Source organism: Rhipicephalus sanguineus, chromosome 3, assembly GCF_013339695.2.
Source record: "Rhipicephalus sanguineus isolate Rsan-2018 chromosome 3, BIME_Rsan_1.4, whole genome shotgun sequence".
In the NCBI taxonomy this organism is placed as follows: domain Eukaryota; kingdom Metazoa; phylum Arthropoda; class Arachnida; order Ixodida; family Ixodidae; genus Rhipicephalus; species Rhipicephalus sanguineus.
This window is the reverse complement of record NC_051178.1, coordinates 73,788,996-73,814,476: the sequence shown is the minus strand read 5'-3', so window position 1 is coordinate 73,814,476 and position 25,481 is coordinate 73,788,996. Positions and strand designations below refer to the sequence as shown.

Genomic DNA, 25,481 nt, shown 5'->3' with positions numbered 1-25,481 from the left:
GTACCTGCTAAACCCATGTAAGGCATTATGCGCACTTTGTTGATGCTGTGCCTGATGACGATGAAGAATTATGGCAGGGTACTTTGTAATGGGTTGGAAGCATTCAACAACCTACTCGTTGCGCAATTCGCATTGTGTGACGCCTGGTTACAGAATTCGTGTTGTGCGACGCTTGGTGCTTATTTTACTCTTCTACCACGCTATATTGCATATGCTAATGTGGTTCCTTCCCGACATGAAGCCTGTATAGGACCTTTTAGCAAAGCAGTTTCAAGCACCGGCATGGCTCAGAGGTTGAATACTGGGCTCCCACGCAGAGGGCCCAGGTTCGAACCTCGTTCCATCCTGGAATTTTTTTCTTATTTAGTTTTTTTTCTTATTTCGAGCGATACTGGTTACGGACACCGGCGGCGGCGGCGGCGGACAACTACGGCGCCAAAAACGGCCGGTGAAATGATCTCATAACAGCTTTCGCTGTAAAAATTCCTGGCTACGGGCCTGACGAGGGGTCATGCTAATCGTAACGGTCGGAACGGACACTAATCAGGATGTTGAAGGTGCGTAAACGCTCAGTAAAAACGCTAAGGTGCATAAACGCTCAGTAAGCTTACTTATTGCAAACAACAACTGTAACTCGTAGGTGATACCTTATGTACTAAGTGGCCATCCCAGAGGCATACATATGACACATAACAGGTTTCCGCTTGGACTGGAAACCATTACAATAGCAAGACGTCACTTTCTATTAAGTAAACCGCGCGTTTAGAACATATGGTAACCAGCGATTGCCAGCAAAACAGGAGGAAATAAATGAACAGCATCGGTCCTCTTACATCTTAATTTAATCGAACATTTAGTTTGTTGCGACACTGGCATGCTATCGCCATATTAACAAGTACGAGCACTAGCGCTCCCGCTGTGTTGCACAGTTCTACGGGGCCTCATAAGCAAGCGAGAAGCAGGAACGTACCTATACACATATACGCCACAAAGCAGCTGTAAACACGTAAAAGCCAGTGACGCCATAGCGCCGCGACCGGATGATGTCTCTCTTCCGCCGTCGTTGCGGTGATGGTGTCTTCTTCGCGGAGGGCCGTCCTGGTCAGACGTTTACCGGGGCCACCCACGCGACAAAGAAGAGTACGGCCAGCTTCGTCGGTAATAGAGAGGGCCGGAAAAACGATTTGGACGCTCGCCGATGAACTACTCTCGAATGTTTGGGAGGCCGGGAAGTTGTGCGGACAGCCCCGAAACGCTGGAAACGTTCCGTCAGAGCCTCTACATACACGGCCACGGCAGAGCGACATCGTAAAGGAGATGGTGTTATGGTCAATAAAACCGTCACGGCAGCGGAGTGAGAAACCGTAAGAAGATGAAACCCCGAACTAAATAGTGGTTCCAAAAGCAAAGCAAAAGAGTGCGTTTAGATGACTTGCAAAAGGCTTCGGAAAGCACATTGCATGCCTGCACTTGGTATACGTGTCGAAGTACGGTCCAAATCAGAGCGATTTTATATAGCTACACAAGCACTGTCATGCGGCGATTGTTGAAGAGCGGGAGCCACGGAGTAAAAGCGGAAATGAGCGGGTAACGATGGTGTTTTTCATAAAACAGCATAATGGGTAAACGACTAACGCAGCAAGACGGCAAGTGCGCTAGCCTAGTTTCAGAGAACGATTTCGCTGTTACAACACAAAGGGGGAGCCACGGTGCATACAAGATACATATAGCTAAAAGAAATTAGATCGAACAGAAGTACATATTCCTAAGCGCAACGATATCGACGACGGACAGCGCAGCCACACAGACTCAAAACTATACGGACAGCTCTTTCCGCGCGGCAGCCGGGTCGGGCGGCCGGAAAGTCACAACACACATACACATATATACACACACATGCACGCAGAAACATCAACAGACTCAGATAAACGTACAAGCACACACACAGAAAAAGTGTGGATAATGTCGCGAAACGGCGCCGTACGAGTAAAAAGTCACGTAGCAGCGCCGCACCGAAACACACACACACACACACACACACACACACACACACACACACACACACACACACACACACACACACACACACACACACACACACACACACACACACACACACACACACACACACACACACACACACACACACACACACACACACACACACACACATGCACCAGTGCAGCGAGAGGAGACGTCGGCACGCGCAGAAGTGAGCGGCACGCGCGAGCGAAAGGGGTCTCTCGGCGTATTCAAAACGAGCCCTGATGGATGGCTCCGCGGCGGCATCGGGGCCCCCCGCACAATCGGATCAGCTGAGCAGTCGAAGAAGAAGAAGAGGGGGAGGCCGGCATGTCGTCGTCGGGCCTCATTAGGCACGCGGCGGCAGAGGAAGCACGACAAGGCCGCCGTCAAGCGGGCCATGCACAACCCGTCGAGACCCTTTCCTCCGACGCTCTGCATGCTGCCGCGACCCATGCGTCAATCGCGCCGCTTCGCAACCACAAAGAAAGTAAAAAAAAAAACAGAGATACGACGCCAAGGCGGGGAAAGCGAGCGGGACAGCAACCCGTGCCGCGCTCACTCGCCCGAACGAAGACTCATCGCCTACCGGCTAATGTTTCATTTTTCGAAGACTGCATTTAAAAACGGTCTTTCGGTGAATATTTCACTTACATGACTCCCTGAGCTCTATGTAATGCACAGTGTCGCGGTGTAAGGCACCGCGCACACATAGAAGCCCCTGTTAGGTTATGAAATTATAACGGATCAGAGTGCAACCACTGTCCAGTTCTTTGAACAAGTGCCTATCCGAAGGTTCGAACGACGACAGAGGACAAAAAGGCGACGCCTCGGGAGCTCCTCTTGTTCGAAGAATCTGTGAATGCTTACTTGCCGTAATAGGCGAAATAAACAGCTAAAAATTTTAACTGTAGGCATTAATCTCGTAGTTCATATATAGCTGTCTTTTGGAATCCCACTTATTTCGTTCTCCGCTCTTTTAGTCCTTTAACACTGATTTCTCAACGCAGAAAACGTTTCTCCCTTAAACAGGATGAGCTTCGAGGGCACACAGCTTCGGCGGCAGTTGCTGCAAAGTGACAATTTCCGACACAAATTTTACTGCGACAGTAGTTAATTGCTCGAAATTGCGTCAAGATGCGCTGTAAACACCGCCTCACAGAGCGTGTGGCTACCCAACAGCAAGCCACCGCGAGCAGATAAACACGAAAGGGCCAACGTCTAACGAGAAGACGATACGCTCCCCTTCACAACAACCTCAACAGGCAACAGGTCAACGACTGGCGTCGCCTGCAAACCAGCACGAATACCCACGTCTATCCCGCTTACACGCCATCTTTCCAGGTATACATACGCGACAAAGACTTGTACCTGCGATGTTAACACACACACCGCGACACTTGCGCACATCAACACATCGATGCGTCGACTGCGCAGACAAGGCGGTCTCACCGCGAGTCGCAAAACAGGCTTCAAGCGTGGTCTTGGAAGGCACCACTCTCCGAACTGGACTCGGGAAGCCAACTGGCGAGCCCCCGACGAGCCGCGGAAGCCAGTGGGACCCCACCGGAGGGCACCACCCGAGATTGAGCCACAAAGACGTTCTTGTATAAATAAAGCTTCTACTACAAGCTTAACTACCCCTTCTATACAGTTTCTTTACGCTGTATGGACAAAGTCACGCGGCACGTTTCCCGAACTAACGAATTAAAAAGAAAGTCGCGCGTTGCTTTCAGTCAGCTGATGTCGCTGTCTGATCATAAAGCAGCCTTGTCAACTATCCAAAGCGCGGCCGTATGAGCTGCTGCTACGAAAGTCCACGAAGGCGTTCCGGTCGGGTACACGGTCACACCGGGTTCGTCTGCGATTTAGCAACGATTCAGAACCGACATTCTGTAAAACACCCAGCTTCGACTCTTGGAAAGGACGTCGTCGTCGTTTGAATTCAATTGCTGAGCCAGAAAACGTCACTTCTCCGGTGATCAACTGCGCCGGTGTGTTCACCCTTTGTGTGGAAAGGCGTGCGTTGAGCTAGCGGCCATCATCATTATCATCGTTCTCGGCCTATTTTTATGCCCAGTGCACGACGAAGGCCTATCCCAATGATCTCCAATTTACCATATGTTGCTCGAGCTGATTCTATTTTATCCCTGCGAACTCCTTCATTTCGTCGCTCCATGTAACTACCTGCCGTCCTCGACTTCTTTTCCCTTCCCTTGGTGTCCATTCGGTTGCTCTAACTGACCACTGGTTGTCTAATAATATCTGGGGTTTTACGTACCGAAACCACGATATGATTATGAGGCGCGCCGTAGTTGAGGGCTCCGGAAATTTTGACCATCTGGTGTTCTTTAACGTGCACTGACATCGAACAGTACATGAACCTCTACCATTTTGCCTCTATCGGAATGCGACCGCCGCGGCTGGGATCGAACTCGCGACTTTCGGGTCAGCACCCGAGCAACGTAACCCCGGTACCACCACGGCGGACGTGTCCTACGCGTTACGTAGCCGACCCAGGACCATTTCTTTCGCTTAATAGCAAATAGAATATCAGCTAGCCCTACTATTTGTATGGCCCCTACTGCCGTCTTCCGATGTCTTAATGTTACGCCTACCATTTTTCCGCTAGCGGTGACACTGACGAAATAAAGAGTTCATGATAGGTATTGTTTGGCACCCGTTGCATACTACAAAGTCGTTGGCTGTGAAAGCTCCATCAAGGAACGTCGACTACACTTGCGTGCTATCACGGGTTGCTCATCATTATCAGTAAGGCAGAAAATGGGGACTGAGCGGCTCGATATTTTTCAGTCAAAATCGAATGAAGTCAACAAAACAGCGAAGTCAAGCAAAGTGTAGTATAAGTAGAGTTAGGAAATAATGTGGAGACCTGATAATGTGTAAAGTATACGTCGGTAGTTTTACCTCAAAGAATGCGTGGCAGAGCATCGCACGCTGATGCTGAAGGCGCGGGTTAAACTCCAGCATGCGGGAAGCAGCCTTTTCGTATACACTCGATTTCAATATCAACAAGGATTATCGGAACTATTTCGCGTGTGCCGTGCGTGCGTGAGTGTGTACGGGCTGCACTTCACTTACAAGCATCAGTGCTTGTATAACTCAAGTCCAAGCTAAAGGTGGGAGCCAATAGATGGAAACATAGAGGTTGTATGAACAGGAATAAAGTGCCTATAGGACTAGCTGGCCGACGTTTCGATAGGTGGAGCTATATTTGTTAAAGGCGCCTCGTCATCCTTTGGAGTGTTAGCTTTAAAAGGTCTAGTCCCTGAAGTCATGCCACGTGGTATCACCGTGGGTACTTGCTATCTGCAAAAGAAGAAACTGGAAACGAAATGAGCCCCAGAGATAAAAAAAAAAAAAAAAAAAAAACTTCATTCTACAATCGGTCCAATGGTCGCCAACACGAGCGCTACGCGGAATAAAACCACGAGCCCACGTCAGAGGCCCGGGTGTAGAGGCCACCCTAGGTCGGGAGTGAGCGCTCCTGTAGTCTGCCCAGTGAAGCGCGAGGGGTCCACTCGGGGCCGAGAAACGAGGCGTAAACGAGCCAAAGCCGATGGCCACGATCGCCTCCCACTACGGACGCAGAGGGGTAGAAAGGAAGGACGCCGTCAAGCGGTTCAACCGGCCTGCCAGACTCTCTCATCCTACCGTAGGGGGGCGACCCAACGCGTCAGATCAGCCGGCTAATCCGAGAACCGCGGGGACGCAGTCAAGCACCGGTCGGCCGGGCGTGCGCTGCTGGAAGGAAGGCGTCGCTCGGCACAGAGACTGACCACACGAGAGAGAGAAGGGTCGACGAGCACGTGCCACGATGAGTCAGGGAAACAGCGCGACAACGACACGCTGCTGCCCGGCGAGCCAAAACAAAAGACACAAGCGGGTGGGGGGAGAAATTGCCGCTTGATTGACAAGGCGCGGAGAGCGGCGTGGTCGTCGCGCTAATCCCACGTCCGAGAAGACCCGACCGAGTGGACGGTCGTCGCGGCAAGGGTTCGGTCCCTTCCGACCGCGCCTCGCTCGCTGGGCGCAGGCATCGAACCGAAGCAGGAGAACGAGACAAGCAGCGCGCGCGCCCCCGCCACCTTTGACCCCCCTCGGCCGAGCGGTGTCCCTTTTGGAGTCTTCTTCGCCGATGCCACCGCGGTTGCCGTCACACGCGCAGGGCCCGGTGTCACGCGTCAAGGTCGCGCGAGCCGAACCGATCCCTCCGTCCTTGCCTCCAATCTCGGCCTCCCGTGCGTTCTCGTGTTTTCGAGCCGCGTGGCGGCTCGTCACCCGCCCACTGCTACGGCACCATCGTCGTCCTGTACCGTCTGCCGCCGTTGCGCTGGCCCTAACGAGGCCGCCGCCGCCGCGACAGGTTTTCCGGGATTCGTCACGGCGTCGCCCCTCTGTCGCAGATTGCGGAGGATCGTCGAGAGCGGATGCGCGCGCGCGCACATTCCGCGGTACGCAGAGCAGAAATACGCAAAGAAGAGAAAATTGCCGCTGCAGGGCGCGGTCACGCGACAGACAGGCGTTTCGGAGTTTGTCGGTGCCGCCACAACTTTCTCGCTGGGAGATTATACCCCTGGGACACATCCGGCGGCGGTGACACTTGCAAGTGCCTGGGCCGTCCAGAGCGATGCGACGCGGGGTCATAGTGCTCGCGGTAAGCGTATGCAAACGCGCGGACAAAATCCCTCCGTTCACGAGCAAAACGACCGATCCAAACGCTTTCCCAAGGCTTAGGCGAACAGAACTAAGAAACACGCGCATGCATGCCTAACTTGCAAGTGATGCGAGATTTCCGAATGTCGCGATGCTGAGTGCCGAGTAGAACCGAGCGACCATAAGGGGAGCTGACCCGCACCACATGACAGATACATGACATATATAACCCGCGGCTACATATTTCGGATTCATTCAGCGAGCAAGTGTCAGAGCGCCGAATGACAAGGAACAAACAAATATGAGACAGGAAGAGTATACGCGCGGACAAAATCCCTCCGTTCACGAGCAAAACAACCGATCCAAGCGCTTTTCCAAGGCTTAGGCGAACAGAACTAAGAAACACGCGCATGCATGCCTAACTTACAATTGATGCGAGATTTCCGAATGTCGCGATGCTGAGTGCCGAGTAGAACCGAGCGACCATAAGGGGAGCTGACCCGCACCACATGACAGATACATGACATATAACCCGCGGCTACATATTTCGGATTCATTCAGCGAGCAACTGTCAGAGCGCCGAATGACAAGGAACAAACAAATATGAGACAGGAAGAGTATCATGCTGTACGCGCGGACAAAATCCCTCCGTTCACGAGCAAAACAACCGATCCAAGCGCTTTTCCAAGGCTTAGGCGAACAGAACTAAGAAACACGCGCATGCATGCCTAACTTGCAATTGATGCGAGATTTCCGAATGTCGCGATGCTGAGTGCCGAGTAGAACCGAGCGACCATAAGGGGAGCTGACCCGCACCACATGACAGATACATGACATATAACCCGCGGCTACATATTTCGGATTCATTCAGCGAGCAACTGTCAGAGCGCCGAATGACAAGGAACAAACAAATATGAGACAGGAAGAGTATCATGCTGTACGCGCGGACAAAATCCCTCCGTTCACGAGCAAAACAACCGATCCAAACGCTTTTCCAAGGCTTAGGCGAACAGAACTAAGAAACACGCGCATGCATGCCTAACTTGCAAGTGATGCGAGATTTCCGAATGTCGCGATGCTGAGTGCTGAGTAGAACCGAGCGACCATAAGGGGAGCTGACCCGCACCACATGACAGATACATGACATATAACCCGCGGCTACATATTTCGGATTCATTCAGCGAGCAAGTGTCAGAGCGCCGAATGACAAGGAACAAACAAATATGAGACAGGAAGAGTATACGCGCGGACAAAATCCCTCCGTTCACGAGCAAAACAACCGATCCAAGCGCTTTTCCAAGGCTTAGGCGAACAGAACTAAGAAACACGCGCATGCATGCCTAACTTGCAATTGATGCGAGATTTCCGAATGTCGCGATGCTGAGTGCCGAGTAGAACCGAGCGACCATAAGGGGAGCTGACCCGCACCACATGACAGATACATGACATATAACCCGCGGCTACATATTTCGGATTCATTCAGCGAGCAACTGTCAGAGCGCCGAATGACAAGGAACAAACAAATATGAGACAGGAAGAGTATCATGCTGTACGCGCGGACAAAATCCCTCCGTTCACGAGCAAAACAACCGATCCAAGCGCTTTTCCACCTAACTTGCAAGTGATGCGAGATTTCCGAATGTCGCGATGCTGAGTGCTGAGTAGAACCGAGCGACCATAAGGGGAGCTGACCCGCACCACATGACAGATACATGACATATAACCCGCGGCTACATATTTCGGATTCATTCAGCGAGCAAGTGTCAGAGCGCCGAATGACAAGGAACAAACAAATATGAGACAGGAAGAGTATCATGCTGTACGCGCGGACAAAATCCCTCCGTTCACGAGCAAAACAACCGATCCAAGCGCTTTTCCAAGGCTTAGGCGAACAGAACTAAGAAACACGCGCATGCATGCCTAACTTGCAAGTGATGCGAGATTTCCGAATGTCGCGATGCTGAGTGCTGAGTAGAACCGAGCGACCATAAGGGGAGCTGACCCGCACCACATGACAGATACATGACATATAACCCGCGGCTACATATTTCGGATTCATTCAGCGAGCAACTGTCAGAGCGCCGAATGACAAGGAACAAACAAATATGAGACAGGAAGAGTATCATGCTGTACGCGCGGACAAAATCCCTCCGTTCACGAGCAAAACAACCGATCCAAGCGCTTTTCCAAGGCTTAGGCGAACAGAACTAAGAAACACGCGCATGCATGCCTAACTTGCAAGTGATGCGAGATTTCCGAATGTCGCGATGCTGAGTGCTGAGTAGAACCGAGCGACCATAAGGGGAGCTGACCCGCACCACATGACAGATACATGACATATAACCCGCGGCTACATATTTCGGATTCATTCAGCGAGCAAGTGTCAGAGCGCCGAATGACAAGGAACAAACAAATATGAGACAGGAAGAGTATACGCGCGGACAAAATCCCTCCGTTCACGAGCAAAACAACCGATCCAAGCGCTTTTCCAAGGCTTAGGCGAACAGAACTAAGAAACACGCGCATGCATGCCTAACTTGCAAGTGATGCGAGATTTCCGAATGTCGCGATGCTGAGTGCCGAGTAGAACCGAGCGACCATAAGGGGAGCTGACCCGCACCACATGACAGATACATGACATATAGGCCTCCAACGCTCAAGTTTGCGCAGCGCCGTCCGCCGCCCCAGCGGAGAGAGGGCAAAACTCCGGTAGCTGGGACGGGTCGCTCTTGCTTGGTTTTCCCATCGCGCGCGCGGAGAACGTGCTCCCCGGGGCTTTTATCTCGCATTTTTCACGCTATGGGTGCCGTTCCTTCGTCGTACTCGAAAGCAGGCACGCAGTCCTGCTGCATTGTGAACTGTCACAAAAGTTTAAAAATGTCGAAGAGCCGAAAACTTCCTGTCATGCTCTACCGTTTCCAATGCAAGCAGTCCGAGGAGCAGAGGCGTCAAGAGTGGATTATGGCAGTTCGCCGCGACGCTTTCGCGGTCTTGTCACCTTGAAGCAGTTTTTGTCGTACACAGTATTACGAACTATTAACGGGGAGAAACGCGATGATCGTGCTCATTTGAAAGGGAAGTGCGTTTGTGAACCGAAGTTGCAATAAATAGACAGCCGCTGTACGTTTTGAGATTGCGCGCTGGCTTTCCGAGTCAACCATTTGTAATGTTACAGCAGCGGAGCATTTGGGCTTACTACACCACAGTTTAAATAACGTACCGTGAGTACTAAGTGTTTAATTCAGCTGATTGCGGTACATTTCCCGTCGCGGCTCCCTGTAAACAGAATTAAGCTGTATGTTTGCACTGAGCGTTTATATTGGCCTTCATGCGACACGCCATGATTGCTTAGAAGGCTGAAGTGTTGCGCTGCTAAAATCGTGGTCATGGGTTCGATTCACGCATACAGCAGCTACATTTCGATGGGAACGAAATGCACTAACACCGGCGTACTTAGATTTACGTACACGTTAAAGAAACCCAGGTGGCCGAAACTAATCCGCATTAATCCACCACGGCGTGCCTCGTATTAATGTCATGCGTTCGGCACGTAATAAAAAGCCTTGCATGCCGCTTTGGAAACGAGCTGAACAAAGAACCAAGGTGGCAATTAAATTTTCGATGGCTTCGAGAATTCAGATGCGCTTATTATTGGGCACAAATCTCGGCATAATCATAAACATGCGCGATCCCAGTGGGTATTGTATAATATCAGGGACGTAGCCAGAAATTTTCTCGGGGGGGGGGGGGTCCAACCATACTTTATGTATGTTTGTGCGTGCGTTTGTAGGTGTGCGTGTACATATACGCAAGCAAAATTGAAAATTTTCGGGGAGGGTTTGAACCCCCCCCCCCTGGCTACGCCCCTGTATAGTATGATGCTGACCAAGCGAGGTGTCGAAACAACCAAAGCGACATTCGCATAAGCAAACACGGTGCGTGATCAGACGTCGATATTATTCGAAATGAAACACGCCTCTGCAAGAAACATGCATGGTCGAAGTGGGCATGAAATATCTATTTATTTTTTGTTTCCGTATATCATTATGCTGTCAAAGGGAGCTCTAAAAAAATCCAAGGCGACATTAAACTTGCGATCCGACGTTGTTATCATTCGATGCAAACCTCGGCAAAAGTGAAACTCCCACGAAACTGAACACTGCGCATTGCGATGCAGCCAGTGACTCAACAGGGCAGATGTAAATTTATGCTCTGCACACTGAGCTCATCATAAATTTAAAGCCGCACGACAAACTTGGCATCCAAGCAATCGAAAAGTTATCAATAGAAAACGCACGCGAAAGCGTGCTGGATGGTTGCTGACAGCTCCGAGTATACACGACTGCCGCAACGAATGTGCGTGTTACCGGTAACATAATTACAGAACTCGCGCAGTCACCTCCCTACTCATGTCAAAGAAATGTGCCCGTTCAGCATCTGCACGCACGTAGCGCTCGCACAAACAGCATCGCCCTTGACGACCTGCTCGGTCCCGAAAAGGTGGTCGATCAAAAGTCCTCCTCTGGTAAGATTCCCACCGTTAAAACGTTTTTTTCCATCTCTGGGATCTTTCTAAACCTTCAGAGCAAGCGACACGTGAAGCTGCACGTGCACGGCGAGCAGAGAACAGCGCGTGCAGGGTGCCTGAACGTGCGGAGACAGCGCAGTCAAAAGGCTGGTGTGGGGACAGGAGCGACCGGTTTTCGCAAGAAAGGCGGCGAAACGCGTGCGACGCAGCGCCCCCTGGCCGAGCTTGGGAGGCCTATAACCCGCGGCTACGTATTTCGGATTCATTCAGCGAGCAACTGTCAGAGCGCCGAATGACAAGGAGCAAACAAATATGAGACAGGAAGAGTATCATGCTGTACGCGCGGACAAAATCCCTCCGTTCACGAGCAAAACAACCGATCCAAGCGCTTTTCCAAGGCTTAGGCGAACAGAACTAAGAAACACGCGCATGCATGCCTAACTTGCAAGTGATGCGAGATTTCCGAATGTCGCGATGCTGAGTGCTGAGTAGAACCGAGCGACCATAAGGGGAGCTGACCCGCACCACATGACAGATACATGACATATAACCCGCGGCTACATATTTCGGATTCATTCAGCGAGCAAGTGTCAGAGCGCCGAATGACAAGGAACAAACAAATATGAGACAGGAAGAGTATCATGCTGTATAGCCCTGGGCGGAAATACAGCGTTTTGAACAATAGCACTATGCATGGACGCTGCCATTATTACTGACGGTCTTTCTTTTTTTTCTCCTGACACATTTACATCTCTTCTTTGCTTGTCCGGCAGTTTTCCCGTCTACAAGTACTTCCTTCCAATGCTAAAACGCGGGTGTATCCCCAAACGACCATGGTCAGGAGACAGAGCAGGGCGGCCGCCTTTCGTAGGACTAAGCTCACGCCCAGAATCCCACGAAAGATCCTGTGGTTTGTCTTCATATTACTAAAGCTTTCTTTGAGCACGAAATGCTTTCAGTTCCCGTTGACGGCGGCTTGCAAGTGACCTGGAGAGAAAAGCTAGCGCCGTTATCCGGGCATTCAAACGAGACATCCGGGAATCGTTGCGAGAACAAGACGTTAACATCCCAGCACTCAGCAAAAAATAGGCCGGTGGCGGCAGAAAAAACGCCTTGGCTACTGGCTACTTTCTTGTTACCTCGTTTTCAAACAAAGCATCGATATCATGTGACGTCGCAGCCGCTGGCATTCGAATATGCGTACAAGGCGTGTTTGCAGCGCCCTAAATTGAGTTTGGCTCTTGCATTACGTAACAGAAAATACTTTTGGATACGTGGCACAGACTCGGGGGAAAACTTCCATGGAGCCTCATTTTGCAATCACCTGTTGCTGAACACGAATTTAAACTGTAATTGGAAGTGGACAGGAGAACAGAAAGCTCTGCACTCATCGATATTAGAAATCGGATACGCGACGAACTCAATGCCTTATTTCTTAGAAGCAGATGCGGAATGCGATTCAGGGACATTAACTGCTCGGACTTCATCATAGCACGAGAAACGATTGTGATAGTGGCTAAAATTGATACTTCAATCCCAGCAACTGTGATTTTGAGCACACTTATGCCGTACTCATTTTTACACGTCGTCACAAGGCTGGTAGTTCGCCTTTCAAGAAAACCATGAAAAGGCGTGGGGAGATGTGTCATTTCTGCACCGGTGCAAGAAACTTCGTCATCCTGCTCGAAGGATTGCTACAGCCAACAATTCATGCTTTAATCTCAGGAATTATGATTTTGAAGAGCTCTTTCTGGAGGAGTCGTCATGTATTGTTAATTAAATTATTTACATTTCCACAGAAGGCCCTTGCATTTGGTCGTTTAAATAAAAACGTTGCTGTTTTTTCACGCACGCGTACATACTTTTCGTGTATACCTTTACTGCCCTTAGCTCAAGGGCTACTTTTTGGTTAGTTTTTTTAGATTTCCTAGCTACTTTTTATCTCTTCGACCTGGCAACTCTGTCCGGGAGTACTGTGCGTGGTCTTTGACTATACATGCAAGGCTTGCAGAGCCTCTGAAAATGGTTACAGAACGCTTGGATGCCATTGGCTTTGAATGTGCCGTTATTCCATATAGCCGTTATTAGGACAGCCACATGCAGGTCATGGGGTGGTCACCTCCTGCATTCGGCGCAACGGGAGAGCAGCACCGGCGGTGAATGCTACTGTTCCAAGTCCTCGGACACCATGGATGACATGACAGGCTTTGTTTTCAACCACAGGCCATTACACACATTACTACTGTGGCACAATTCCTTGCACCGTCAGCAGACATGGCGGGAGCGATAGAGGCCGACGCCGGTAATTTGTTGACGCGTTGTCCGTTGCGGTGGCGAAGCGGTTACGGCGCTCGGCTGCTGACCGGATGGTCGCGGGTTCGATCCCGGCCGCGGCGATAGCATTTCGATGAAGGCGAAATACTAGAGGCCCGTGTACTGTGCGATGTCAGTGCACGTTAAAGAACACCAGGTGGTAAAAATTTCCGGAGCCCTCCACTACGGCGTGCCTTATAATCATACCGTGGTTTTGGCACGTAAAACCCCAGATATTATTATTACTGTTGACGTGTTATACGCGACATCATTTCATTCGAAATGAAATATCAAAACTGCCACTAAGTTTTATCTTTTGCTCCCCCTTTCAAAGGAATGAAAACTTCGGGAGCTGGGCGTTGACGTTCAATATGTAAGCAACTGTCGATTTCGTTTATGCGCCGCCTGTGAGCACGCGAAATGTGCTTCAAAATTAGGGCTAATTGTTTTGTGCCTGAGTGCCACGGCGTAGAGGGACAAATATGGTCCGCGGAAGCACTGATTCAACTCGGCCACCTAAACATGAACTTGGATTAAATCCCTCGTTAGTACGATGAGAGCGTCAGCCTTCAGCTTATGTGTGCAAATTTTTATGTTGTTTTCTCTGGAAGACTAATAATATACATTCGTATTAGCAGCATTTATTGACGTGTTTATGGATACAGCATGAAATCTTTTAGGCAACATGCATAGATTTTTTTTTTCTCTCGGTTAAGAAACCACATTTTATTATTTGCTGCAACTCGCACCACATTTCAAACGAGGTACGTGCCACGCTGTTGAATTACATTGCTGTCAATCTGTTTCATTACTGATGTGGCACCGAATCCGGTCACATTTTTCACTTATTTCATAGTTACAACCCCTTCATTTAAGATAAAGGCATTGAACACACGTATGAAAGAACATAGACAGGATTCTTAATTACTTAAACGCGCCCTTCGCCAGCTTTATGTTACAAGCTAGTAAAAAAAGACGGCGTTCAACTCGACATACGAAGATCGTTTTTTTATCGAACTTTCCTGTTCCTTGGCTAAAACACTTTGGCGGGTTGGTTGGTTAGCATTAATGGCAGATTGATCAAGCGCAACTTCACGAGGACGAAAATTGTTGAGGCTGATGAGATTTCTTGATTAGAAGACACGCGCGCAAGCCAAACTTCATCGTCACTATCTCAAAAACAGACGAAATTCCTTGCTTTGTCGCGGTCACTATTGCTCCGTTTCTATCTTGCCAGGGACACGTGCTCGGTTCAGCGATGTGCACCACTGATTGCTCTTTTTTTTTTTTTTGTCGATGTTGCTTCCGTGGGATCACGCGAAAATAAAATGTGTTTCAAAAAGGTAGGATTGCGCAAAACAACACACACGCGCGAAAACACACACACACGCGCGCGCGCGCGCACGCACGCACGCAAGCACACGCACATACACACACACGCACAGAGAGAGAGAGAGAAGGGAAAGAGACGACGACACTTGCGCAATGGCATCGTCTCTTTCCCTTGTGTGTTCTGTTTTTTTTTGCGCAGTCCTTCCTTTTTGAAACAATGCACCAGCTAGCCCTTAAACATGCACTACAAGACTAAAATCTCCGTTGAAAGTAGCGCTGTGCATGTGCGTTCTCTCTTCGTCCTCGTGAAGTTGCGATCGCTCACTCTGTCCTGGATTCCTATTCTACTACATTCCTACTATTTTAATACACTATTATACGTCGTGCACGGGTTGCTAGTGGCCACACACAAGTCAAACCAAGTGAAAACAATGTCGTATGTGTTGGACAGCGTCCTGTGACCGTGCAAAGTAGCGTCATACTTGGATTTGGTGTCCCTCTGAACAGGTGCACGGTAGAGGTGTGCACGGGCTCCGGGTAGCCCGAAAGCCCGAGCCCGACCCGGCCCGCGGGCTGGGCTCGGGCGGGCCGACGTATTTTCACCTCGGGCCCGGGCCGGGCTCGGGCTACTTGGAGTTTTATCGGGCCGGGCTCGGGCCCGGCGCAAAGCCCGACTCAAGCCCGAAATATAGAGAATGAGCGGGAATTGTTTTCCAGCACGCATACAGCGCCTTTTCCGCGACCGCCCTTTACCGCTTTTCCTTTTCATTTGCTACTTTAAACAAAAGGGGAGCAGGTAAAGCACTGCCTATGTTGCACTCCGACAAACAGAGAAGTAACACCACCTGAGCTAGTGACGGCGCCACGCGACTGTTCGCGTTAGATTTAAGGCCAAATCCCATATGAGTGAAAATGCACGCGACAGCGACGAGCGACCCGACGTAGATCGCCTTCGTGCAAGCTGACGCTTGCATGGGCATACCCCATACACGTGACGGCTTTGGCGAGCGAACTCCATTGTTGCTGGCATGAGGCCGTCTACTTGTAATTCGTAATCTGTGTAATAGAGACTGTTCGTCGTGTGTCGTTTGATCATATTCGATATGTGCAATAAAATGTCAAACTACCGGAAAACGATGTTTTGTTTTCGCAGCGAACCTTCAAAAAGCCGGGCCGGGCCCGGGATTGTATTTTCGCACGTCGGGCCGGGCCGGGCGGGCTCGCAGCCCTTTGCTGTCGGGCTCGGGCGGGCCTTCGACAAAGTCAGCGGGCCCGGGCCGGGCTCGGGCTCCGAAATACGGCCCGTGCACAGCTCTAGTGCACGGGACGTCAGCATGATCAGCTAAAACAGTTGAACGTGTAAACCGCGGGCACATAAACCTATATAGGTGACAATACGCATACCCTGCAGCAGCATAAACCATCGCTGCACGATCACGAAGCCGCTATACGGGAACGACAATGCGACTGCGGCGCAACGCAGCCGTGCATGCGCGCACGGCAGCGATCGGCCATAGATCACCGTAGCCCGCGGCGGCGGCGGCAGCGAGCCAATTCCGCCGGCGCGCAGACAGGCGGGGGCCCGCCGGAGAACTGGACACGCCTCGCCCGCCACGCCACACTAGCGACAGAGTAATAATTAATGGATCGGCGTTTAATTGCCTCCTCAGGGTGGGAAGAACGGCCGGCTCTCGAGATCAGCGTCCTCGCGCTGATGATGAGGCCATCTAGCATACTATACATATAGTACAAACGGGCACGACTGCGTGCGCATGCGCCGATTCGCAGGGGGCGCCAAGCCACGCATGCGGAAACGCTTCATCGCGGGCCCATACACGTATAGGCTGTCGATAGCTCTCCGTTGAAAGGCTTGAAGTATAGAGGTGTCAACGGGAATTAGTGCGCGGAGTTATCACCACCAGGTTCGCGTTGCACTCTGTCGCGACAGGCTCACCGAGTTGCCGAGAGTATATAGGAGGTCAAGAGCGGCCGTTGTCGCGGTCAATAAGCCCTAACACACGCTTAATACCACGGGGGACACCTACGTGTTATTGTAGAACACACGAGTGCGGACCACGGTGGTCCGCTTTCGCACGGAAACGAAGGCACGCTTTCGATCGAGGCAGCGCCCGCCATTCCATGCAAGAGGTGCTTCGGACGCACATAAGCGAGAAGAAAAAGAAAACGTGCGTTATTTATTTACGCGTTCCGGAAACAACGCAAAGCGACAACAAGCGCGCAAGAAGAAATTGCCTGAATAGTTGTACAGTGATAAGTGCATGCACAGTCACTCGAAGTATAGTATTCTAAAGAAAACCAGTATGATAACGCACGGAACCACGAGAACAGTAGCCTTACCATTTGCGAAGTCTCGTGGCGCAGTGGAAGAATTGAGGCAAGAAAGCGAAATACCGGTTGACACGACTTCTTAAAACTTTAGATACTATTTTGTGGATGCATTTAAATGCCGTCATCTAGGGCGTTGCCATTCTGCATGCGTAACGGTTCAATTAACGGCATGCATACAACGCCTTCATGCATTCGTGCGCATAAAAGGACTGTAGGAATGGCGTTTTCACGACCTTGTTCATTTGATGTCGTGATGTAAAATCTCTGACATCAGTTTCGCAAAACCACTAAGGTGATGGCGCGCATGAATATAAAATAATATCGTTCATAAGTAGACCTCTGATATCAAATACATCAGCAGCGTCAATCAGGAACTATATTACAGCGAACTCACTTTGCCAGTAAAGAAACATTTATGGCGTCGGCCGTCAGTAAGATGTCGACACTGACGCGATTGAATAGGTGGCGCCACCTGTTATTCCTACTATTGAATCGAGATTTCCCTTCCATGGCACTGCGCTCCACCTTATTCATTTACACAGAATTCATTCGCCAGGAACTGGTAAAGTGATATCAACAAGCGGCATACAACTTCGAGAGTCATCTTCACCGACCGCTGTTGTTTAGAGAGCACGCTGATCACAAGCCCAGCCTGTAGCATGTATTTTTGATTAAATTTCGTGACTATCTTTAGAACGACATATATATATATATATATATATATATATATATATATATATATATATATATATATATATATATATATATATATATATATGCATACATGGGGAGACGGCGCATGCACGCGTCTCCTGATGATATGATGATACCCCCCTCCTCCCACATGGTTGGCAGAGGAGTGCACAGTGCGACCTGTGGTTGAGTTTACATATTTTGGTCGGTCGCACAGTGCACTCCTCTGCCAACCATGTGGGAGGAGGGGGGTATCATCACGAGACGCGTGCATGCGCCGTCAGCGAAAATATTACTTCGCCTTCTCTTTTTTTTTTTATTTCGGAACACACGCGCGCTCACGGCGCTTGCTTCTTGAACCGTGTCCGGCTCATTTCTCCCCGTCATCGCGCGATAGCCACGCAAGGATGGGTGGCAGCGCCAGTGAGGTACCTGCAGGAATGCGCGCGGGCAGTCGCAGTGGCGCTCTGCGGCCGCTTACACCAAGGCCTCTCCGATGGGATCCGCTTCCGCAGAGTGTGTATACACGCATACACACCCGCGTTCGCAATTAGCCCGACGCACGCGCTCGCTGGCGCGTTAACAGGCGTGGCCACCCGCGAGCCGATTGCGAAAGGCGCAGCAGCCTTCCGGTGATCAGCCTCGAAGGAAGCTCTCGGTGTATATACACTCGAGAATGACTTATACGCGATGACTCCGAGTATACTCTCTCGTTGCACGAACTAAACCTCGTAAACGCACGCTCTGTGCGTCACGCAGGTAACTTAAATATTTTCGACGTAAAAGAGGTTCCATATAATGTTAAAGGCACAGGGCGTGCAAACACGGGCGCAAGAGAGAAGTCAAGACACCACAAACGCCGACTAACAACTTGTACCGGCACAGGAACGAAGAAACGCGTTTTATGGTTGAGGCCTGGCATATCGATAATAGTGGCAGCGCATGCGTGAGCCAACCATCGATTAACCTGCATCAAGAAGAAATCAAGTGTCTAAATAGTTATCTCTCACGTAGACCTCCACGCGTGCCTGATTGATAGGTTCGCCTATTGCTTGGGCATGCGCAAATAGAGAGTTTGAGAATTGGGGCCCCAAGGAGCTTGGGCACCCAAGAAGCTTGCGAGCCGCCAGGGCGCATGCGCAGAACCCAAGCCACTCTTGGGCTCTTGCGCTCGCGTTGACCCGAGACGCAAAAAATGAAAACTAGCGTGGGGCCCCATGTGTCTTGGGTCACCAGAGAGAAGACACAGACGTAGGTTAAATGCTAGAGCCCGTGTACTTAATTTAGCTGCGCGTTAAAGAACCTCAGGTGGTCGAAATTTCCGGAGCCTTCCACTACGGCGTCTGTCATAATCATATTGTGGTGTTGGGACGTAGAACCCCAACAATTACTATATTATTGACTCGGGAAAGCGCTTAGTAAAGACGCGTGCGGGGTTATCAAATGAGACATCGCTCGACCGACCTTTCCGCAGATAATGACGGGCAGGCTGAGCAGCTGTGCCGACCAGAGCACGGGCACGGGCACCACCTTCATCATCAGCATGGCCAGCAGGCAGGTGTACGAGGCCGTGAAGCCCAGCACGCGGCTCGTCTGGCCCCGGTAGCGCATCACGAGCGCAGCGATCAGCGCCGTCTCCAGCATCAGGAACAGGCCCTCGCCCCACGAGCTGCAACGACCAATAATGAGCACACAGTGACCGACTAAGCATATCGATCCACCAAAGGAGGGGGCAGCATAAACAAATAATGTGCAGGAGAGTTACAACGAATTCCACGGGAAAGAAATGGCGCGGGATTAGAGGGAGATTACAAATCACCAGCGCACAATAAGGACCAGGACAAGAAGAAAGAACACACCACCCTTCTCCTCGTCGTGATTGTGCACTGATAGTTTTGCAATGATGCACCAAAAAGTTCGACTTTTCAATATTTAGAAGGCGACTTTGAGACGCCAGCATTGAAACCTAAAAAAAAAAAAATATGAATCCACAGATTATAATGGGGCAACATTTCCTCCACATTGCGGCGTTTTTTTTTCTGCGGAAGTCAGTGTGCGCGTGTATATACGAGCATGCATGATTGAATGAAGGGAGCAGGATGTACTTGCCGTGTCGTGCCGTTGCACAAGCAAGACACAGCAAGACCACTTCGCCGCATTACAGAGCGACACGCAGGCCAGGCCAACTTGAGAAAAGCAACGAACGAAAGCGGCAAGCACGCACCCGTACTGAAGCAAAGGAAGTCGCTCTTTTGCACCGGTCGCTATATACGCGTGATGGGTGCTCGACCGATGCTATACCTAGATATCCGATTGTGCCTAACAAGACGCTATAACCTATAGTCCGGTGACGTCCGATAGCAAGGTGTACACTACGACACACATACGCAGTAGAAAGTTAGTGTAACTTGCACTAAAACGACTCCCTGTTTTCGTTACAAGCGAACACAAAAGACAATAGCTGCATCGAGCACTTGGAAAGCATAAGCCAGCAAAACAAATTTTAAAAGTAAAGGTGCAACGTGCAGAAGGGAAGTGTTACGTGTATGTTGTGCACATATCCCATACCCTGTGTGCGATGTTCCACGTAATGCACGCAGTCGGAGAGAGAAATAGAATAAAACATTTAAATGTCTAACAAGTTGAGTCTCTAGTGGTTGGACCTCCTAGTCCGGAAGACCAATGGCTCTTGCCGCCGTCCGGGCTCGGTCGACCAGGGCTTGTTGCTGCCCTGGGTCAGAGCTGGACAGGGTCGCCTCCCACTCAACTAATGCAGGATTATGTTTGGCTGACATATTGGGATTGTCTTGGCACCCCCAGACCATATGGAATAAGGTGGCCGTCTGGGGACAGAATTTACCTTGCGGATTATACGCCGAAGGATCTATTTTGGACAATATATAAGGATTTGTAAAAGATAATGATTGCAATCGTCGCCACGCGACCTGCGTTGCCTTATCTAATTTAGGATCAGGTGGGGGTAGAGTGCGTCCCTAACGTGTTGCAGGATATCGGTATACGAAAAGGAGGCGTTGGGGGTCGTTCTGGTCAGCGATAAGTTGCACTGTGGAGGAAGCAGCGGACGCCCGATGTAAGAGTTCGCGGGCGGAGGCGTAAGCAAGCTCGTTGTCACGAACTCCAGCGTGCCCTGGTACCCATAGCAGCTGTATCTACTGACCCTCTTGACGAGTGGCCGCAGCCTGTTGCAGTGCAATACGCATGTTATCTGTTGTGGTGTGTCCTGCACCTTACCTTGTGCCTGTACTGTGCATCGGGCCATCATTTCACTCAATGTTCTCATTTGCAGCTGAATTTTTGGCCTGCCAATTAAGCAAACCTCACTCTCCACTAAATGTGTACGGGAAACTCAGGCTAAGCGCTTGTTCAGCTAACACGGTAACGATGTGCACAATTCTTCTTGCCTATGGATTGAGACATTTATTTATTTATTTATTTATTTATTTATTTATTTATTTATTTATTTATTTATTTATTTATTTATTTACTTACTTACTCGTTATTATGCCAATATCCGCCTTGGTATGTTAATGTAGGCGTGTGTTATTCATGTCCATAGAGTTTCCTAAAATTAACTAGAGGGGACTCTGGCGCTGCGATCGTTCAGCCACCATGTGAATGATGGGTAGTACACAAATTTGCCTAGTCTTCCTACTTGCGGGCTTCGAACGAACTTGTGGCTTTGTTTATTGCTGTGTTTCGGTTTTCTTTCGGATAAAAGAATGGATTGTTGCAAACTCCGTGACCAGATTTGAATTGATGAGCCTAAAAAAGTTAAACTGGTGAAGTGGAACTTCGTTTTGCGACAAAGCGGATGCAGGCGACGCGGAGCCAAACGGAGCCGAAAGAACGAAGACTAGGCAAATCCGTGTATTACCCATCATTCCCATGCTGGCTGAAGCGCCATGCGTTGCAGCTCCCATAGACACTAGCGCCAGAGTTCCCTCTAGTAAGTATTGTAGGAAACTCTATGTTCAAGTCAAAGCACGAGTCGAATCCATATCACCACTTCCAAATAAGGAAAGAAAAAAACGAAAAAAATAAACAGACACATGAAGACGCAACCACAGATAGCTCAACGCAGAGCAGGAAGCCAGATACGTTGAATGTCATATTTATTCCGAAGCTATTTCTTAACGATATGTCTTTCCGAATCTCAAAGCACTCATACCTTTCTAAAGCAGTGCAGGGGAACGGTTCATATGCGCGCATGCGTGATCAACGGGAGCGGCTGCATTCACAGCACAACATTTCTCTAGGAATAACCAATCAGCGCAAACGCAGAGACAACGGAAACCAGAACTGGCCGAAGCTGAGGCAAATCTACGAACACCCCGTCAGCGCCATGACGGCGGAACCATCGCGCACACACCAGCGCCACCGTTCTCTCGAGCAATCTTCGTAGGGAACTTATGAAACTATATGTTCCTACGCGTCGACCGAGATCACAGGCGCTCCCCGACGCGACGGCCCACCTCGCGCGCAACACGGGCGAGCCGCCGGCACCGCTGTGATTGGAGGAGAGTGCGGGATCGAAGAGGCCCCGGCGCACATCAAAGGGAGAAGCGCCGACGGGGCGGAACCTTCTCGGCCGGCCGGCCGTCACGTGGGTCCTGCCATCACCGCCACCACCACGACGACGACGGAGGAAGGGAAGGAGGGGGTACGTATCCCCATTACAGGCGACTGCACTTAGCACACCCGCGGCTCTCCCTTCTTCCTCGCTATCGGAGCGTAATTAGTACACTCTCGGAGCGCGTGTGCCTGCCGGTGAAGACGGGAGAAAGGGGAAGGTTAATAAAGGAAAGAAACCGGCCCGGCACGGCGCTCGCAGCAAATGAGCCGTGGCTCTGGAAATGCAATTAGGGATACCGGGAAAGGCGTTCGCCTTTCCTTTCTCCCACTCTCTCCCGCTGCAAGATGCCGAGGGGAGAAAGAAAATCCCACGCGGGAAAGAGCGAGGAGAAGGCCAGCGACGGGGAAGAAAGGGGTGGCTAACTTCTCTCCCCAAAAGGGGTTCCTCTTTACTCCTTTCCTTGTGTGTTTGCTTCCCGGGCGCCCCCCACGTTAATGGATTCCCTTACATAACGCGTCCGCGAGCACCCAAAGGAAGGAAGGAAGGCCCTCCCCGCGCGTAATGGGGACCGTGCGGCGGGCGCGGCGCTTCGCCTTCGCGTTGCCGCCGACGGAAGCGCCGCACTCACGCTCCTCCGGATCTGGTAAGGATAGGGGAAAAAAGGAGTAAAAAAAAAAACTCCAGACCGCAACCCCACCACTCCCGCAGCGCACCCAGAGGCATGCACACACACCCGCACTCGCGCGTCGTTGGCCACGCGGTCATTGTTCTTGCGGTCTCTCTCCCTTCGTTTTAAAAACTCCCGAATGGGGAACGCACCAGTGACCCCCGAATATATATAAACAAACGTTACGGACGTGTGTGTGTGCACTACGCTCTTTTCCCCACTTTTTCTTCCTCCGAGTGAACATATATGCAGAGAGACCCCGTTTGATAGATACTCCGGCCGCTGGCATCCGCATCGCGCACGCTGCTCCCGCAACCCTGCTGGCAGCGGGATCGCGGGAAGAGCGACAATTTGTTATGGGGTTAAGGGAATGGCGTCCCCACTGTTTGCGTAAGAGCGGCAACGCGTGCCGGCGGTGACGACAGTGTGGAGACCGGAGGGCCTTCCTCCCCTGCGATTTGGCGTCGATGGGGACCCGAGATACGCTACGAAAAAGGCGAGAGCTTGAAAGTCGCGGAGCTGAGGACCCGTATAGTGTCCTCACTGATCTCGTACGCTGCAGTTGGCACGATTACAAGGATCTAAATGTGATCTAAGTGTGTAACCATGGTTACAACAAGCTAGTATGATAATATGATGATAATGAGTTGATGTGCCGCAGTTACGGGACGTTTCTCACCCTGCAGCCTAAATAAAAATCTGGTGTCACTGTGGTGTGAAAGTTGACTAGCGGGAGCTGGGTGGCAATGTCGGGATTTGGGTGGTTCTACTTACAATGTATTGAACTTGGCTTGTCCTTAAAGCCATGTATACACGACTGATGAAACAAATGCTTCCCTATACCGAAGTCTTGCTAATGTGTCCCGGCTCAACCGTAACGCATCTTTAACTGGCGTTTTCTTATAACGCATCGAGTGGGCGAATAAGCGCGAAAGATGCGATTGAAAACGACACGCATATGTGGCCAAAACGACTTACCATGCATACAAGTTCACCGCAGCACCTCCAATTTTTCCTTGTATGCAAGTCGTTGAACCCTCTATATGCCGCACCTCTATATGCCGCACTATATGCCGCAGCGCGGTGGGATCAGGCAGACTAGGAATGTTTGGCGCTCGTGCAAGCAGCCAATACCTTAACAATCACTTTTGTACGATCACACGCAGCCTCAAGAATCACTGCTATAACATGGACAGCAGCCAGGAATCTCACTGCGTCAGATGAACGCGCGGTACGCACACATATCCGCATACTTTATTACCGGTCGCAGAAACATTGTGACAAAGTTGCGAAGAAAAGCATTGTGACTCATACTGCGGCTTCATTTTCGCAGTGTAGCGATCCAAATAAAAGAAAAAGGAGATATGGATTAGACAAGTCTGCGTAGTACGTTTTGTTGGTAATGTATGCAAAAGGTTTGAAAACAGTAACTTTTGTTCCGCGCGAGAAAAAATTTTCAACTGAACAACAAGGTTGTGCGAAGTTTCGCTTTGTTTTGTCTTTACTGCATGACACGTCAGCGCATGATTCGCAGTGACTAATGCAAGTCACCGTCTGTCACTCATTTAAGTAATATCATTGTTTGCAACGTCAAACAAGATTCAGGCAAACGTCGCACGGAGCCATGTCGGGTAAGCAGGGAGCCTGACGGATCACTGCTTGCGTTGCACAGCACGTCCTGTGCTACCAGACAAACCCGCCTATATCGAACTCGCAAAAATTAACGAAAGAAAGCGGGGATCATGTACGATACATTGTATAATGCGATATAAAGCTTTGGAAGAATTTACTGTATCTTCGATGCAAACTTCAGTGCGCAAGTTGGCTTCGCGACACTGCTTGACGATAATCCAAGGACGGCGGTTTCACGGCAATAGACAAAAATTTTTGTTTTTCGTTTTTATTTACCGCGGCTTGCAGTTCGAGGTGCGGTTCATTTGCAGGGGGCGAGTTATACAATATCGACGTAAACAGCGCCCCGGTATCTTTATACGCAGCTGTGCGCTCTCGTCGGGTGCCTGGAGCATCTGGTCTCTCTATACACCTTTTCAAATTCTCACGCCAGGGAGGCGCCATATTGAAATGCGCGCCGTCTAACGTGCAAGATTGGCGAAATCGCCATCTTGGGCTGCGCGTACTCGAACCGGCGCGCTATCTGTTGGTGTGAGGTCCCTGCTAAAGCCTGTGTTTGCTGATTTTTCGTTTCTTTAAGCTGTTTTGTTTGGTATCGTCGCTGCCATTGACTTATTCGTCGCTGTCTGAACCGTTCAGCAGCGCGCATTCGCCCGTGCGACGCAAGAATTAGC

General features: G+C 50.4%; 1 protein-coding gene across 1 annotated transcript in view; it reads right to left on the bottom strand.

Moving 5' to 3' along the window:
• LOC119386742 (mannose-P-dolichol utilization defect 1 protein) overlaps positions 1–25,481 on the bottom strand; it is a 76,708-nt gene that overhangs the window by 14,645 nt on the left and 36,582 nt on the right. The window contains exon 4 of the mRNA XM_037654024.2: positions 19,379–19,583. Within this exon, the coding sequence (XP_037509952.1) occupies positions 19,379–19,583 (205 nt within the window). The remainder of the gene's footprint in view (positions 1–19,378; positions 19,584–25,481) is intronic.